The 17,231-nt window shown below is 42.4% G+C and overlaps 1 protein-coding gene across 3 annotated transcripts in view; it reads right to left on the bottom strand.

The window, feature by feature from the left end:
• The window catches only part of LOC146839630 (uncharacterized), an 812,224-nt gene that overhangs the window by 351,463 nt on the left and 443,530 nt on the right, over positions 1-17,231 (bottom strand). For all 3 annotated transcript variants that reach the window (XM_085651718.1, XM_085651719.1, XM_085651720.1), the window contains one exon: positions 9,409-9,540. In XM_085651718.1, coding sequence (XP_085507844.1) covers positions 9,409-9,540 — 132 coding nt within the window. The remainder of the gene's footprint in view (positions 1-9,408; positions 9,541-17,231) is intronic.

Raw genomic sequence — 17,231 nt, 5'->3', positions numbered from 1 at the left:
CTACCAATATTAATATATTTTTAACCCCATTATTTTTTGTTGCCATTGAATATTCTGTAACCTTAACTTCTTGAGCAGGCAAAGAAATTTAGTTTATAATTCAACCTGTTTTTTGACCCAATCTGTCTTCCAACCATATCTCCAACACACACTTTAGTAATACTCTTCTTTAAATTAGCACAACCATCCTGCACTCTCTTTACACATCACCACAATCCATCCATATTCTATTCAACTTTGAGCCAGGAACTCTCCTTCTTAACAACACAGAGTGTGCAAATCCCATACTAACATGAGAAGTAGATGTGATAGTTGATAAAACATCCCTCAAACCTTGTTTCCACATCACCTAAATGATTCATTCTAATTGCAATTGATTTTTCAAAGCCCTGTTAACACGCCCCTCCAGTCTATTACTCCTAGGATGGTATAAAGAGGGCCTGGTATGCTTGAACTCTTGAGACTCAATCAATTTCCCCATTTCTAGTGAAGTTTGATGTGTACCATTATCCCTCACCAATTCTGATTGAAAACCTTCTCTTCTAAACCTCTTGAGAGGTGCTTTCTGGTGTGCATTTTAATTTGTGGGAATACATTACATGTTTTGCACTTATTGCAGCCGTGGAAAAGTCTGTTCTAGGCAAAAGACATGTTATATTGGAGCTGGTGCAAATAAACCGAGAAGAAGAGAAATAAAACATTTTTGGATCATTTATTCAAGAAGGAAATTGCTTTATTTTGCAGTGACTGCTTTATAGCGCTCCGGGCGCCACGTTGTAAACTTGAATTGGGCCGCACACCTTGAGCAGACTGTATGACTTTTTGGAAAGCATTTTCTCCACTCTACTTCCTGTTAGGCATCATCAACATTGAACTTACACAACGTACACTTCAAACAATCTCAATATGATCTTTTAAATCACCTTTTTCCGAATTAATATTGACAGGCACATAGGACGCAAAATCAGCAGAAAAAGGCGTCTTTCCTGGTTTATACTTTAAATCCTATAGATACTCTTATAGGCGATATGGAACACCGGGTCTGAACCCCGCGTGTTCCAACTACGCAAGCTCTACCATGCATGCCTTAACCACGTACATGCCGTAACCACGCACATGCGTGGTTACGGCAGTGCGTGGCCAACCTGCTGCAGGGATAGAAGACAGTGAAGAGGGAAGGAAGCATGGAAAGGCGGTGAGGGGAGTGGGGTTGGGGGATGGTGTAGGTTTTAGGGCAGTGGAAGGGGCTGGGGTAGTTTAAGGGAAAGCGCGGGGTGGGAGAGTATAAGGAACAGCACTGGGGTATGGGGCGTTGTAGTGTAGGATTTTTGGCCTTACGGCAGTGGGAGGGGAATGAGTAGTTGGGGTCATTTTTGGTGTTTGGGTGCCGGGGTAGGTTTTAGGGCAGTGTAAGGGGTTGAGGTAGTTTAAGGGACAGCGCGGGGGCAGGGTAATGGCGACTTTAGCCACACATAGACCCTTTACCATTTATGCCTAGACCACAAAATATTGTGGTAAAGGCATGCGTGGTAAAGGATTACGTGGTTAAGACGCATTTGTTGTTGGGCTACATGGTATAGGGACGCGTGGTAAAACTATTTGTGCTTCTGTCACACAACCGTTTTAAACTAATCCACCAGGATGTTATGATCTATACGTAGTTCAAGTCTACAACTTTTCTGAAATATTGGGTTCCCCACCATAATGCCAAAGACTCTTTCTCAATGATCAAATAAGTTGGCTCAGCTCCAAATACCATTCTAGATGCATGGTGTCCCATTTCACTGGGATCCACTGCCTGCCTGATGATGATAATGTTTTTGAGTACAGAGAACTATGGCCGCCTAATTTTCCCATTAATATTTTTTTTACTCAACACGAGGTGATGTATGCTTTACATAAAAGCCCATTTAATAAACTTTAAGTGAGTGGTGGGGTACCCATTTATCTCTACATGTATAATCCTGAGTTTTGGGGACCCCTTCTGACTAGCTGTATCAATACAGCCTCTAAGTCTGGTCTTCCCAATCCTGGCGGTGGGCTATTATAGTGCCATTGTTTAAAAAGGGGAACTGTCAGAACACTAAATTTTATTGACCCATTCCCTATTAGCCTCCACTGTAAATATAATTGGTAAAATCACTCTCAAAAGACTCTTGTTTTGGACTGCTGGGTAATATAATTTCCAAAGTTCAATTTGGCTTTAGGACTGGCCTGGACCTTAGAGCAATGTTTAAATCTGCATCTGCTGATTAGTAAATACAATGTTGCTGAGAGTAGTCCAATTTTCCTGCCTTTGTGGACCTTTCTTGCACTTTCGACAGCCAAAGCAATTGGAAAATCTGTTTGATTCGGGAGTGGAGCCCAGGCTGGTGGATTATCTCCATTTCATTTAATTTTATTATCTTTGTCACATTCCAGTATGGGAATGGTGCAAAGTGCAGTGATCCTTCTCCACTCTTTCGCAGAGTGTGTCAGTGTTGTGTCTTCACCCTCATTTTGTTTTTGCTCTCTCTTTATATATATCTATATATATCTTTGCTCTGCACTTTCATAGATTTGGAGAAGTTAAACTTGAAGACTAACAGCTCCAAATCCTTTATAATGGCTTGTGGCTCAAGAATGTGAAAATATGCCAACTAGAAATCAAGGAGAAATCGTGACAAATGGTCACTCCGTTTCCTTACCTGGGGGTTGCTTTTGATTATGCTGGGTTATAGGCTCCATGTATCTCTAATTGGCATGCTTTTCACAAACAGTGGGGTCTATTGTCAACTCTCTCTCTAACTCGTTTCTTGATTCCAGACCACGGTCCGCATAGTAGAGCTATATTTTACTGGCTTTGCAGTTCGGGCTGGACTGTTCCCATGAGGCACTGAGTTAAGACTGATTTGCATATAGCTGGGTCGAAACTCGGGTGGCGTAATGAGCAGAAGAACAATGGATGTAACCCAGATCTTTTGACTGGGGGTGAATGTGTGATTTACTCAGCGTTCCGTCCGTCATTTGTTTGCGTATCACTTTTCGCCCTAAGTGGAATGGGTATGCCCAGACGTGGGTCCCTTGCTCAATTTGCCACTGGATTCAAGCTATCCTGGATGATGAAGGGTAATACCCTGAAATCGATCCCAGGATGCTTGTCTCCGGTCCAGGGAGGACCTGGCTTGGCACTTCGGGCTGGACTGTTCCTATGAGGCACAGGGTCAGACCGATTTGCATATGGCCATGTTTGAACTGGGGTGGTGGAGTGAGCTAAAGAATGATGATGGATTAAACTCAGATCAGTTGACTGGCGGTGACTGCTTGCAATGTTTCAGCTCTCCATATATCATCTCCTTTGGTTTTGCTTTGTTCACCATAAGTTGGCAGGGTATGCCTAGACGTGGGTCCCTTGCTCACTTTGTGACTGGATTCAAGCTAGCCTGGCTGATGATGGCTGATTAGCCAGAAACCAGTCCCAGGATGCTTGATTCCGGTCCAGGGAAAACATGGCTTAGCAGTTTGGGCTGGACTGATCCCATGAGGCACAGGGTCACACTGATTTGTATATGGCCATGTCTGAACTGGGGTGGCGGAGTGAACTAAAGAATGATGATGGATTAAACCCAGATCAGTTGACTGGGGGTGAGTGCTTGCAATGTTTCAACACTCCGTCCATCATCCCCTTTGGTTTTGCTTTGTTCACCCCAAGTTTGCAGGGTATGCCCAGATGTGGGTCCCTTGCTCCCTTTGCCACTGGATTCAAGCTAGCCTGGCTGATGACAGCTGATTAGCCAGAAACCGGTCTCAGGAAGCTTGCTTCCAGTCCAGGGAAGACATGGCTTGGCAGTTCGGACTGGACTGTTCCCATGAGGCACAGGGTTAGACTGAATTGCATATGGCCATGTCTGAACTGGGGTGGCGGAGTGAACTATTGAATGATGATGGATTACAACTCAGATCAGTTGACTGGGGGTGAGTGCTTGCAATGTTTCAACACTCCGTCAATCATCCCCTTAGGTTTTGCTTTGTTCGCCCTAAGTTTACAGGGTATGGCCAGACGTGGGTCTCTTGCTCACTTTGCCACTGGATTCAAGCTAGCCTGGCTGATGACGGCTGATTAGCCAGAAACCGGTCCCAGGATTCTTGTTTCCGGTCCAGGGAAGACATGGCTTGAAGTTCGGGCTGGACTGTTCCCATGAGGCACAGGGTCATACTGATTTGCATATGGCCATGTCTGAACTGGGGTGGCGGAGTGAGCTAAAGAATGATGATGGATTAAACCCAGATCAGTTGACTGGGGGTGAGTTCTTGCAATGTTTGAACACTCCGTCCATCATCCCCTTTGGAATTGCTTTGTCACCAGAAAAAGCAGGTGTTAATTCCGTGCTGCTACCGCTGCTTATCGCCTGTTTTTTGTTCGCATTGCAGATCTGTCAGTTCGTTGTGAAAGTGGTGTTGAGGTTTTTTCGTGTGTTTTTGAATGGGAACGCCTACTCTGCATCTTATTAGGGTTAGTTGGTGGTGGCCACCGTGGAGATATATTTGGGGGCAGTTAATGCAGGAATACTGGCAATGTCTGCAGTTTGCACCAGCTTGTGAATGGGGTGTTAAATCTATCTCCACTTTTCATGCGTTAAGGTGGTGATAAATCGGAGATGATTCCTTGTGAATATACCCCCGAGTCAGTTTTTTTGATTATTTTGTGTTCCCTTTCTCTTACTGGAGGATGGTCTGCTCCTCTCTTAGGAAACCTCGCAAGTGAGTGAATCTTTCACTCCACTGCCTCGTTTTCATCTCCAGGAGACAACACTGATTGGAAAACACTCCTCTGAGGTCACCTCTATGCTCAGGATATAACGTATCCTATTAATGTAAGCTTTTTTATTTAAAAAAAATGACATTGATGTTTACATTAAGAAACGTTTCTTTAAATATTTCAAAAGTAAGTAAGAAATATGTAATATTTGTAGATTTTGTTTTACAATAAATCACATTTATTCATATGCTTGACTAATTTAAACAATTTAATGTAATTTAGCATAATTTCCTTTGTGATTTTCTTTAAAGTCCCTACCTCCATTACTTTGTATGGGAGGGTGCTGCACGACCAGTGGGAGGCTAGATCTAGTGCTAGACTTAGTACTGTTTTTTAGTAGGAGCTAACACCTGGAAGACCTGATTCGCAAACTGCACTTTGCAGTACTTTTGTAGTACTACAATAGTTTTTAAAAATGCTACTCACAAACTGTACTTCTAAAGTACTGCTGCAAAACAGTAGTAAGTCCAGCACTACTTATGACCAACCACTCATGCTCATACAATAATAACAATAGTTCTAGCTAAAATTCTTTTTATAATATACTGCTTTGGTTTGATCACAGTGTAGGTAAACAACATCATGTTAAGTTGTCTCCAGTCTGTAGTGATTTCTGATTACAGTATAAATCAGTATCTTACCAAACAATAAACTGAGGCTCGTAGGTATGCCAAATCTTAATAAATCTCTTTCTGCAGGATTAAGTACAAGTAATTAGCCTGGCAGCAAGTTGTAGCTTGGTAGCCGACTTGTAGAATTCTGTATAATAACACTGAGGTATTGTCATGCAATCATATTATTGTGACTGCCACAACCTGAGAGTAGTTTGTCTCTGGGACCTGAGATATGTGTAAAACATCTCCAAGAAACTGAGACGAAATGTGGTTTATCAAAATCGTGCTTGACCTGGCTCTTCGTACCACTTCTGTTCATGTTGACATGGAACACTCCGCTGTGCCCTTTTTTAGAGGTCCCAGCAGCCTCATCTTCCATTGTGTCTCACTTACATATTAGAGGAAGCATGTGAATTTGACACCATTGAATGAAGGCCCATTGTCAGTTTATAATTTGCTTGGAATGGCTCATGCTGCTAACGTTTAAAGAAGGGATGGAATGGCATTGCTGGAGCTACTGTGGATGATATCTGATCTCCTAGTGGACCCTGAAGCATTCATCCATTGCCACCAGAAGGTATTGTCCAGAGTCAAGGCACCCTTAGAAGTTCACTATTGAAGAAGTCTTATTAGGCGCATCAGGTATTATCACTTACTACGGGTGTGATGCATGGTTCATTCCGGGGCATATCTTACTCTTTTATAGTTGTGTCTATCATTAGGCCTGGGAGGCAAATTCCGTACCGCTTGTGGAATTTGCGGAATTTAGGTAATTTCGCGTTCCGCGGAGAACGCGGAATTGCCCAAACTTCTGCTTTCCGCGGCTTCGCGGAATTTTTGCTTGTTCGCGATCTCAAACTGCGGGTTCGCGAGATATTTCGGTCGTGAACAGGAAAAAAGCATCGCGAGCAAGCAATTCCGCGTGTTCGCGGAATTTCTGCGTGTTCGCGGAGATTTTAAACCATTTCGCGGAGATTTGCGTAACGCGACTTCGCAAATTCCGCCCACCCCAATCTATCATAAGATCTAATCTTGGAAACCACGCATGTGTCTGTCATCTGCTTTGTAGAGATCTTGTCTTTGTGGATTTTGGCCACAACTTCAATCCTGTTTGGGTAGTCTTTGGCGTGACAGTCTGGACACTTTCTATCGTTGCTAATGTACCTTTTTTATAATACCATTGCTTTACACAATTCAGACAGATGGAGGTCTGATCTGCAATGTCTTCTAACAACATATTTTCCATTAGTTTTTTACCCAGCGTCTAAACGCAGATGGCATCTGAGCCTTTGGATATCTGCTGAGAGGGCTCGTAGGGCTGCAGTTCCAGCACTACGGTGATGAGATTTCCGCATAGAAACATATGTTGTATGCTTTGCACTGTACCTGGTCTCGAGTTGGAATGCAAACCATTGATCGTGATAAATTCTTTTTTGGGGCAGATTTAGTTTGTGATGGATGACAGTCATGCAATGCAACTAGGATGGAGAGACAACAGACACTTCAAAAGTAGCTCAAGATTATTTGCCACTGTTGTATGAGAAGTCCACCTGAAAATTGTATGGTCTAATCTGACCCACTCACAGATTGTTTCTACTATATTAATCGACTTGGAAGAGTGGTTCAACTTTCCCTAGATATTCTCCCTATTACCTGGTTTTCAAAGTGAAGAAAGTAGGGCGACTGAGTAGCCATCTCTCTGGTAACCAACACCTTTGCCCTATGGGCACTGGTGTAGATACTTATAAGGCTCTTAGGATAAACCATGCTCATGTGTGTTATGCGCTGCATAATTTCCATTTTCTTTTCCTCTAATTTGGTATTGAAGGACACTTTGCTGGTTGAGCCTGGATTGTTTACCACTGTGTGTTTCACAAACAAGTTTAAATTGATTGAGGTTTGTATGTACAATAGAGTGGAACTAGGCAGTAGGGACATGTCAGTTGCACGATCCACTTTTTCTCCACATTACTGGTGGCAATGGTAAGTCTAATTATATCCAACAAGAGAGTGCACATATGGACACATGCTGCCAAAGAACAAGAACTGATAGTCAACGTTGGCCTTGAGCACAATGTATATTCCACCTTAGGTTATAGAAATCCATAGTCACTATCAAGGAAGAACATTTCTCAATTTGCAGCATAATCTGGAATATTTTCCCTCCTGTAAACCTTACAAGGGACAAAGGGCCGAGTCTTGAGAGTGAAAAAGAACAGATGTAGAAGAGATGGTTAAAGTTTTGCTGGTAGCGCTAGAGTAATAAAAAACAGCTGCAGGTTGTGCAAATACAAGACATTAAATAACATCCTCGTGTACAGACCCAGTCAACTGCAGTAGAAGTCTATGAGAACATTTCAACTGTGACAAAACTGGCAGCCTGATATATGCAGGCCAGTAGGGAACATATCTGTAGGATGTCAATAATATGTCATGTGTGGATCCTACATGAAAGACAGACAGAGCCTATTTTCGGCATTACCTTGCTGAAATTGCTTACATGTAAGGATTAAACTGTTAATGGTCAGCGTGCCACTCCCTTGGAGCGATACATAGTTTCACCTAAGTGTAGTAAATCGCAAACAATTAGATGAATGTAAAAAAATTCATTGTTAACTCGAGTGCACCTTACTCATGTGGGCATCATAAGATTACCTCATTCATCAAATGAAATGCAGAAAAGGACTCTATATTTGTGTTATCGCAGGCCGTGCAAGTGTTTCTGCCATTTGAAAAACCAGCGACTAAAACAGACGAGGGTGCGCACAATGTGGGCAGACTGGCATGTACACCTTGACCCTTTTTCGCTTATTAGTTGAGATCCTTGTGACTTTTGGAGGCATCCAACAGTTGAAGGCTCCACAAGCCAAGATGTTGATATTAATATTTGTCAATGTATTCCCCCAGCCAATGAATGTGAACTCTAGAGGTGTCATATCAAAACAATATAAAAGAATTATGAAAATAATGAGGAGGAAGGAAGCCTGCTCTTGACCATGTTATTACCAGGCAGGCTCATTAGGGGGAGGTAGTTACCAAAGAACATTCGGAACAACAGGGAGAAGAGCTCTAGGGTGTTTCTAATCCCTCTCAGAATACCAGTGGCTGCTCTATACAAGGAAGGTATTATGTATATTATATAGCATATGGTGTTGAATGGGAAGTATTAATAAAATGTGTTCCTCTGTGTGTGTCCAACTTGTGTATCCTCTTTTTGAACAGTCATATGTATTTATCAACAAAGAATGTTAATAACTGATATTCATCCATTTATTGAATCAGTGTTTGTACCTGAACCTCAGAATATTTACTATTCCGCCATTCGAGGCCAACATGTTTATGATCGTTTGATGTGATAGGAGTGGACATCAGAGACTCTGTGTCCTCTCCAGTGGCTTCACAGGGTGCTCTGTGCCTTTTCCTTCGCTCCACAAGAACCTCTGAATTGCTGATGAGTAGATAAGTGAATGGCCATGAGTAGAAATGGCAGAGTAAGCAGAATCATTAGAGTCCTGGATCATGTTTAGTCTTGCAAATCTAGGCCACAGACACCACATGTCACTATGGCTGTGCCAGGGGCTAAATGGGCAGGACAGGGGCCTCAGTTGAACTGGTGTATCTAGTGTAGCTAGTCCCTGAATGCTCTCTGAATGCACATCTATTTTCACCAATGAGTAATGATTCGTAGTTACTTAGCCTTTGAGGACTGGTGTCAAAGAATTCTGCAAAGCAGAAGATAGTACATTAGCTTTTATTCATTATTGGCACCCAAAATATATAGGAACATTCAAACATTACACATATCTAACACAAAAAATAAGCTTACTTATGACTTTGCCAGTGCCTGTTTACGAATGTGTTTCATTTAAAACAGTTTGTCTGTTTAATGGGCTGCTGTTTACAATACAACCGTGCAAACTATTGTGCCTGTGATCTGCAATTAATCTTTCGATTGTGCCAAATGTGTGGTCTTTCCATCCACCCTTCCTCTCTCACCTTCATTACAAGTTGGTCCAGTGAATCCGTCATTACAAAAGCATTTGCCAAACAAACAATAGCCGTGATCGCAGTTGTACAAGAAGCAGGCATTTGTAGAAGTGGTGGTTGTTAGAGTAGTAGTGGTAATATCTGGCAATTGACATAAGGGAAAGGGCAAGAGTCATGTGGAGATATGAAATGATGAGAAATCCACAACTTTTATGCATTTCATTTGGAATTATAATATACAACTACTGCTACGAACTCCCAGCAGCTGACTAGGTGCAGAACTCTGCAGATGAACACAAGTATTTCCCAACATGCATATATACATAGCACAAGGTAAACACATTATGTAAATACACTACATATCCCCCTCATCAAAATGAAGAAAAAACTAAAGATGCTGAAAAACTTTAAATGAAGTAACTTCAGAATAATGTCATTTAGATTTTGCAAGGCTTATTTCCATTTCGGTTTTCTAAAAACCTTTGAACATTTGAACAACTAGATGGTATTTCAGCAACTCTACCAATATTAATATATTTTTAACCCCATTATTTTTTGTTGCCATTGAATATTCTGTAACCTTAACTTCTTGAGCAGGCAAAGAAATTTAGTTTATAATTCAACCTGTTTTTTGACCCAATCTGTCTTCCAACCATATCTCCAACACACACTTTAGTAATACTCTTCTTTAAATTAGCACAACCATCCTGCACTCCTCTTTACACATCACCACAATCCATCCATATTCTATTCAACTTTGAGCCAGGAACTCTCCTTCTTAACAACACAGAGTGTGTAAATCCCATACTAACATGAGAAGTAGATGTGATAGTTGATAAAACATCCCTCAAACCTTGTTTCCACATCACCTAAATGATTCATTCTAATTGCAATTGATTTTTCAAAGCCCTGTTAACACGCCCCTCCAGTCTATTACTCCTAGGATGGTATAAAGAGGGCCTGGTATGCTTGAACTCTTGAGACTCAATCAATTTCCCCATTTCTAGTGAAGTTTGATGTGTACCATTATCCCTCACCAATTCTGATTGAAAACCTTCTCTTCTAAACCTCTTGAGAGGTGCTTTCTGGTGTGCATTTTAATTTGTGGGAATACATTACATGTTTTGCACTTATTGCAGCCGTGAAAAAGTCTGTTCTAGGCAAAAGACATGTTATATTGGAGCTGGTGCAAATAAACCGAGAAGAAGAGAAATAAAACATTTTTGGATCATTTATTCAAGAAGGAAATTGCTTTATTTTGCATTGACTGTTTTATAGCGCTCCGGGCGTCACGTTGTAAACTTGAATTGGGCCGCACACCTTGAGCATACTGTATTACTTTTTGGAAAGCATTTTCTCCACTCTACTTCCTGTTAGGCATCATCAACATTGAACTTACACAACGTACACTTCAAACAATCTCAATATGATCTTTTAAATCACCTTTTTCCGAATTAATATTGACAGGCACATAGGACGCAAAATCAGCAGAAAAAGGCGTCTTTACTGGTTTATACTTTAAATCCTATAGATACTCTTATAGGCGATATGGAACACCGGGTCTGAACCCCGCGTGTTCCAACTACGCAAGCTCTACCATGCATGCCTTAACCACGTACATGCCGTAACCACGCACATGCGTGGTTACGGCAGTGCGTGGCCAACCTGCTGCAGGGATAGAAGACAGTGAAGAGGGAAGGAAGCATGGAAAGGCGGTGAGGGGAGTGGGGTTGGGGGATGGTGTAGGTTTTAGGGCAGTGGAAGGGGCTGGGGTAGTTTAAGGGAAAGCGCGGGGTGGGAGAGTATAAGGAACAGCACTGGGGTATGGGGCGTTGTAGTGTAGGATTTTTGGCCTTAAGGCAGTGGGAGGGGAATGAGTAGTTGGGGTCATTTTTGGTGTTTGGGTGCCGGGGTAGGTTTTAGGGCAGTGTAAGGGGTTGAGGTAGTTTAAGGGACAGCGCGGGGGCAGGGGTAATGGCGACTTTAGCCACACATAGACCCTTTACCATTTATGCCTAGACCACAAAATATTGTGGTAAAGGCATGCGTGGTAAAGGATTACGTGGTTAAGACGCATTTGTTGTTGGGCTACATGGTATAGGGACGCGTGGTAAAACTATTTGTGCTTCTGTCACACAACCGTTTTAAACTAATCCACCAGGATGTTATGATCTATACGTAGTTCAAGTCTACAACTTTTCTGAAATATTGGGTTCCCCACCATAAGGCCACAGACTCTTTCTCAATGATCAAATAAGTTGGCTCAGCTCCAAATACCATTCTAGATGCATGGTGTCCCATTTCACTGGGATCCACTGCCTGCCTGATGATGATAATGTTTTTGAGTACAGAGAACTATGGCCGCCTAATTTTCCCATTAATATTTTTTTTACTCAACACGAGGTGATGTATGCTTTACATAAAAGCCCATTTAATAAACTTTAAGTGAGTGGTGGGGTACCCATTTATCTCTACATGTATAATCCTGAGTTTTGGGGACCCCTTCTGACTAGCTGTATCAATACAGCCTCTAAGTCTGGTCTTCCCAATCCTGGCGGTGGGCTATTATAGTGCCATTGTTTAAAAAGGGGAACTGTCAGAACACTACATTTTATTGACCCATTCCCTATTAGCCTCCACTGTAAATAAAATTGGTAAAATCACTCTCAAAAGACTCTTGTTTTGGACTGCTGGGTAATATAATTTCCAAAGTTCAATTTGGCTTTAGGACTGGCCTGGACCTTAGAGCAATGTTTAAATCTGCATCTGCTGATTAGTAAATACAATGTTGCTGAGAGTAGTCCAATTTTCCTGCCTTTGTGGACCTTTCTTGCACTTTCGACAGCCAAAGCAATTGGAAAATCTGTTTGATTCGGGAGTGGAGCCCAGGCTGGTGGATTATCTCCATTTCATTTAATTTTATTATCTTTGTCACATTCCAGTATGGGAATGGTGCAAAGTGCAGTGATCCTTCTCCACTCTTTCGCAGAGTGTGTCAGTGTTGTGTCTTCACCCTCATTTTGTTTTTGCTCTCTCTTTATATATATCTATATATATCTTTGCTCTGCACTTTCATAGATTTGGAGAAGTTAAACTTGAAGACTAACAGCTCCAAATCCTTTATAATGGCTTGTGGCTCAAGAATGTGAAAATATGCCAACTAGAAATCAAGGAGAAATCGTGACAAATGGTCACTCCGTTTCCTTACCTGGGGGTTGCTTTTGATTATGCTGGCTTATAGGCTCCATGTATCTCTAATTGGCATGCTTTTCACAAACAGTGGGGTCTATTGTCAACTCTCTCTCTAACTCGTTTCTTGATTCCAGACCACGGTCCGCATAGTAGAGCTATATTTTACTGGCTTTGCAGTTCGGGCTGGACTGTTCCCATGAGGCACTGAGTTAAGACTGATTTGCATATAGCTGGGTCGAAACTCGGGTGGCGTAATGAGCAGAAGAACAATGGATGTAACCCAGATCTTTTGACTGGGGGTGAATGTGTGATTTACTCAGCGTTCCGTCCGTCATTTGTTTGCGTATCACTTTTCGCCCTAAGTGGAATGGGTATGCCCAGACGTGGGTCCCTTGCTCAATTTGCCACTGGATTCAAGCTATCCTGGATGATGAAGGGTAATACCCTGAAATCGATCCCAGGATGCTTGTCTCCGGTCCAGGGAGGACCTGGCTTGGCACTTCGGGCTGGACTGTTCCTATGAGGCACAGGGTCAGACCGATTTGCATATGGCCATGTTTGAACTGGGGTGGTGGAGTGAGCTAAAGAATGATGATGGATTAAACTCAGATCAGTTGACTGGCGGTTACTGCTTGCAATGTTTCAGCTCTCCATATATCATCTCCTTTGGTTTTGCTTTGTTCGCCATAAGTTGGCAGGGTATGCCTAGACGTGGGTCCCTTGCTCACTTTGTGACTGGATTCAAGCTAGCCTGGCTGATGATGGCTGATTAGCCAGAAACCAGTCCCAGGATGCTTGATTCCGGTCCAGGGAAAATATGGCTTAGCAGTTTGGGCTGGACTGATCCCATGAGGCACAGGGTCACACTGATTTGTATATGGCCATGTCTGAACTGGGGTGGCGGAGTGAACTAAAGAATGATGATGGATTAAACCCAGATCAGTTGACTGGGGGTGAGTGCTTGCAATGTTTCAACACTCCGTCCATCATCCCCTTTGGTTTTGCTTTGTTCACCCCAAGTTTGCAGGGTATGCCCAGATGTGGGTCCCTTGCTCCCTTTGCCACTGGATTCAAGCTAGCCTGGCTGATGACAGCTGATTAGCCAGAAACCGGTCTCAGGAAGCTTGCTTCCAGTCCAGGGAAGACATGGCTTGGCAGTTCGGACTGGACTGTTCCCATGAGGCACAGGGTTAGACTGATTTGCATATGGCCATGTCTGAACTGGGGTGGCGGAGTGAACTATTGAATGATGATGGATTACAACTCAGATCAGTTGACTGGGGGTGAGTGCTTGCAATGTTTCAACACTCCGTCAATCATCCCCTTAGGTTTTGATTTGTTCGCCCTAAGTTGACAGGGTATGGCCAGACGTGGGTCTCTTGCTCACTTTGCCACTGGATTCAAGCTAGCCTGGCTGATGACGGCTGATTAGCCAGAAACCGGTCCCAGGATTCTTGTTTCCGGTCCAGGGAAGACATGGCTTGAAGTTCGGGCTGGACTGTTCCCATGAGGCACAGGGTCATACTGATTTGCATATGGCCATGTCTGAACTGGGGTGGCGGAGTGAGCTAAAGAATGATGATGGATTAAACCCAGATCAGTTGACTGGGGGTGAGTTCTTGCAATGTTTGAACACTCCGTCCATCATCCCCTTTGGAATTGCTTTGTCACCAGAAAAAGCAGGTGTTAATTCCGTGCTGCTACCGCTGCTTATCGCCTGTTTTTTGTTCGCATTGCAGATCTGTCAGTTCGTTGTGAAAGTGGTGTTGAGGTTTTTTCGTGTGTTTTTGAATGGGAACGCCTACTCTGCATCTTATTAGGGTTAGTTGGTGGTGGCCACCGTGGAGATATATTTGGGGGCAGTTAATGCAGGAATACTGGCAATGTCTGCAGTTTGCACCAGCTTGTGAATGGGGTGTTAAATCTATCTCCACTTTTCATGCGTTAAGGTGGTGATAAATCGGAGATGATTCCTTGTGAATATACCCCCGAGTCAGTTTTTTTGATTATTTTGTGTTCCCTTTCTCTTACTGGAGGATGGTCTGCTCCTCTCTTAGGAAACCTCGCAAGTGAGTGAATCTTTCACTCCACTGCCTCGTTTTCATCTCCAGGAGACAACACTGATTGGAAAACACTCCTCTGAGGTCACCTCTATGCTCAGGATATAACGTATCCTATTAATGTAAGCTTTTTTATTTAAAAAAAATGACATTGATGTTTACATTAAGAAACGTTTCTTTAAATATTTCAAAAGTAAGTAAGAAATATGTAATATTTGTAGATTTTGTTTTACAATAAATCACATTTATTCATATGCTTGACTAATTTAAACAATTTAATGTAATTTAGCATAATTTCCTTTGTGATTTTCTTTAAAGTCCCTACCTTCATTACTTTGTATGGGAGGGTGCTGCACGACCAGTGGGAGGCTAGATCTAGTGCTAGACTTAGTACTGTTTTTTAGTAGGAGCTAACACCTGGAAGACCTGATTCGCAAACTGCACTTTGCAGTACTTTTGTAGTACTACAATAGTTTTTAAAAATGCTACTCACAAACTGTACTTCTAAAGTACTGCTGCAAAACAGTAGTAAGTCCAGCACTACTTATGACCAACCACTCATGCTCATACAATAATAACAATAGTTCTAGCTAAAATTCTTTTTATAATATACTGCTTTGGTTTGATCACAGTGTAGGTAAACAACATCATGTTAAGTTGTCTCCAGTCTGTAGTGATTTCTGATTACAGTATAAATCAGTATCTTACCAAACAATAAACTGAGGCTCGTAGGTATGCCAAATCTTAATAAATCTCTTTCTGCAGGATTAAGTACAAGTAATTAGCCTGGCAGCAACTTGTAGCTTGGTAGCCGACTTGTAGAATTCTTTTTAATAACACTGAGGTATTGTCATGCAATCATATTATTGTGACTGCCACAACCTGAGAGTAGTTTGTCTCTGGGACCTGAGATATGTGTAAAACATCTCCAAGAAACTGAGACGAAATGTGGTTTATCAAAATCGTGCTTGACCTGGCTCTTCGTACCACTTCTGTTCATGTTGACATGGAACACTCCGCTGTGCCCTTTTTTAGAGGTTCCAGCAGCCTCATCTTCCATTGTGTCTCACTTACATATTAGAGGAAGCATGTGAATTTGACACCATTGAATGAAGGCCCATTGTCAGTTTATAATTTGCTTGGAATGGCTCATGCTGCTAACGTTTAAAGAAGGGATGGAATGGCATTGCTGGAGCTACTGTGGATGATATCTGATCTCCTAGTGGACCCTGAAGCATTCATCCATTGCCACCAGAAGGTATTGTCCACAGTCAAGGCACCCTTAGAAGTTCACTATTGAAGAAGTCTTATTAGGCGCATCAGGTATTATCACTTACTACGGGTGTGATGCATGGTTCATTCCGGGGCATATCTTACTCTTTTATAGTTGTGTCTATCATTAGGCCTGGGAGGCAAATTCCGTTCCGCTCGCGGAATTTGCGGAATTTAGGTAATTTCGCGTTCCGCAGAGAACGCGGAATTGCCCAAACTTCTGCTTTCCCCGGCTTCGCGGAATTTTTGCTTGTTCGCGATCTCAAACTGCGGGTTCGCGAGATATTTCGGTCGCGAACAGGAAAAAAGCATCGCGAGCAAGCAATTCCGCGTGTTCGCGGAATTTCTGCGTGTTCGCGGAGATTTTAAACCATTTCGCGGAGATTTGCGTAACGCGACTTCGCAAATTCCGCCCACCCCTATCTATCATAAGATCTAATCTTGGAAACCACGCATGTGTCTGTCATCTGCTTTGTAGAGATCTTGTCTTTGTGGATTTTGGCCACAACTTCAATCCTGTTTGGGTAGTCTTTGGCGTGACAGTCTGGACACTTTCTATCGTTGCTAATGTACCTTTTTTATAATACCATTGCTTTACACAATTCAGACAGATGGAGGTCTGATCTGCAATGTCTTCTAACAACATATTTTCCATTAGTTTTTTACCCAGCGTCTAAACGCAGATGGCATCTGAGCCTTTGGATATCTGCTGAGAGGGCTCGTAGGGCTGCAGTTCCAGCACTACGGTGATGAGATTTCCGCATAGAAACATATGTTGTATGCTTTGCACTGTACCTGGTCTCGAGTTGGAATGCAAACCATTGATCGTGATAAATTCTTTTTTGGGGCAGATTTAGTTTGTGATGGATGACAGTCATGCAATGCAACTAGGATGGAGAGACAACAGACACTTCAAAAGTAGCTCAAGATTATTTGCCACTGTTGTATGAGAAGTCCACCTGAAAATTGTATGGTCTAATCTGACCCACTCACAGATTGTTTCTACTATATTAATCGACTTGGAAGAGTGGTTCAACTTTCCCTAGATATTCTCCCTATTACCTGGTTTTCAAAGTGAAGAAAGTAGGGTGACTGAGTAGCCATCTCTCTGGTAACCAACACCTTTGCCCTATGGGCACTGGTGTAGATACTTATAAGGCTCTTAGGATAAACCATGCTCATGTGTGTTATGCGCTGCATAATTTCCATTTTCTTTTCCTCTAATTTGGTATTGAAGGACACTTTGCTGGTTGAGCCTGGATTGTTTACCACTGTGTGTTTCACAAACAAGTTTAAATTGATTGAGGT

Source organism: Triturus cristatus, chromosome 4_1 (assembly GCF_964204655.1).
Source record: "Triturus cristatus chromosome 4_1, aTriCri1.1, whole genome shotgun sequence".
NCBI lineage: Eukaryota > Metazoa > Chordata > Amphibia > Caudata > Salamandridae > Triturus > Triturus cristatus.
Note: the sequence above shows the minus strand (reverse complement) of the source record. Positions and strands in the feature narration are given on the sequence as shown.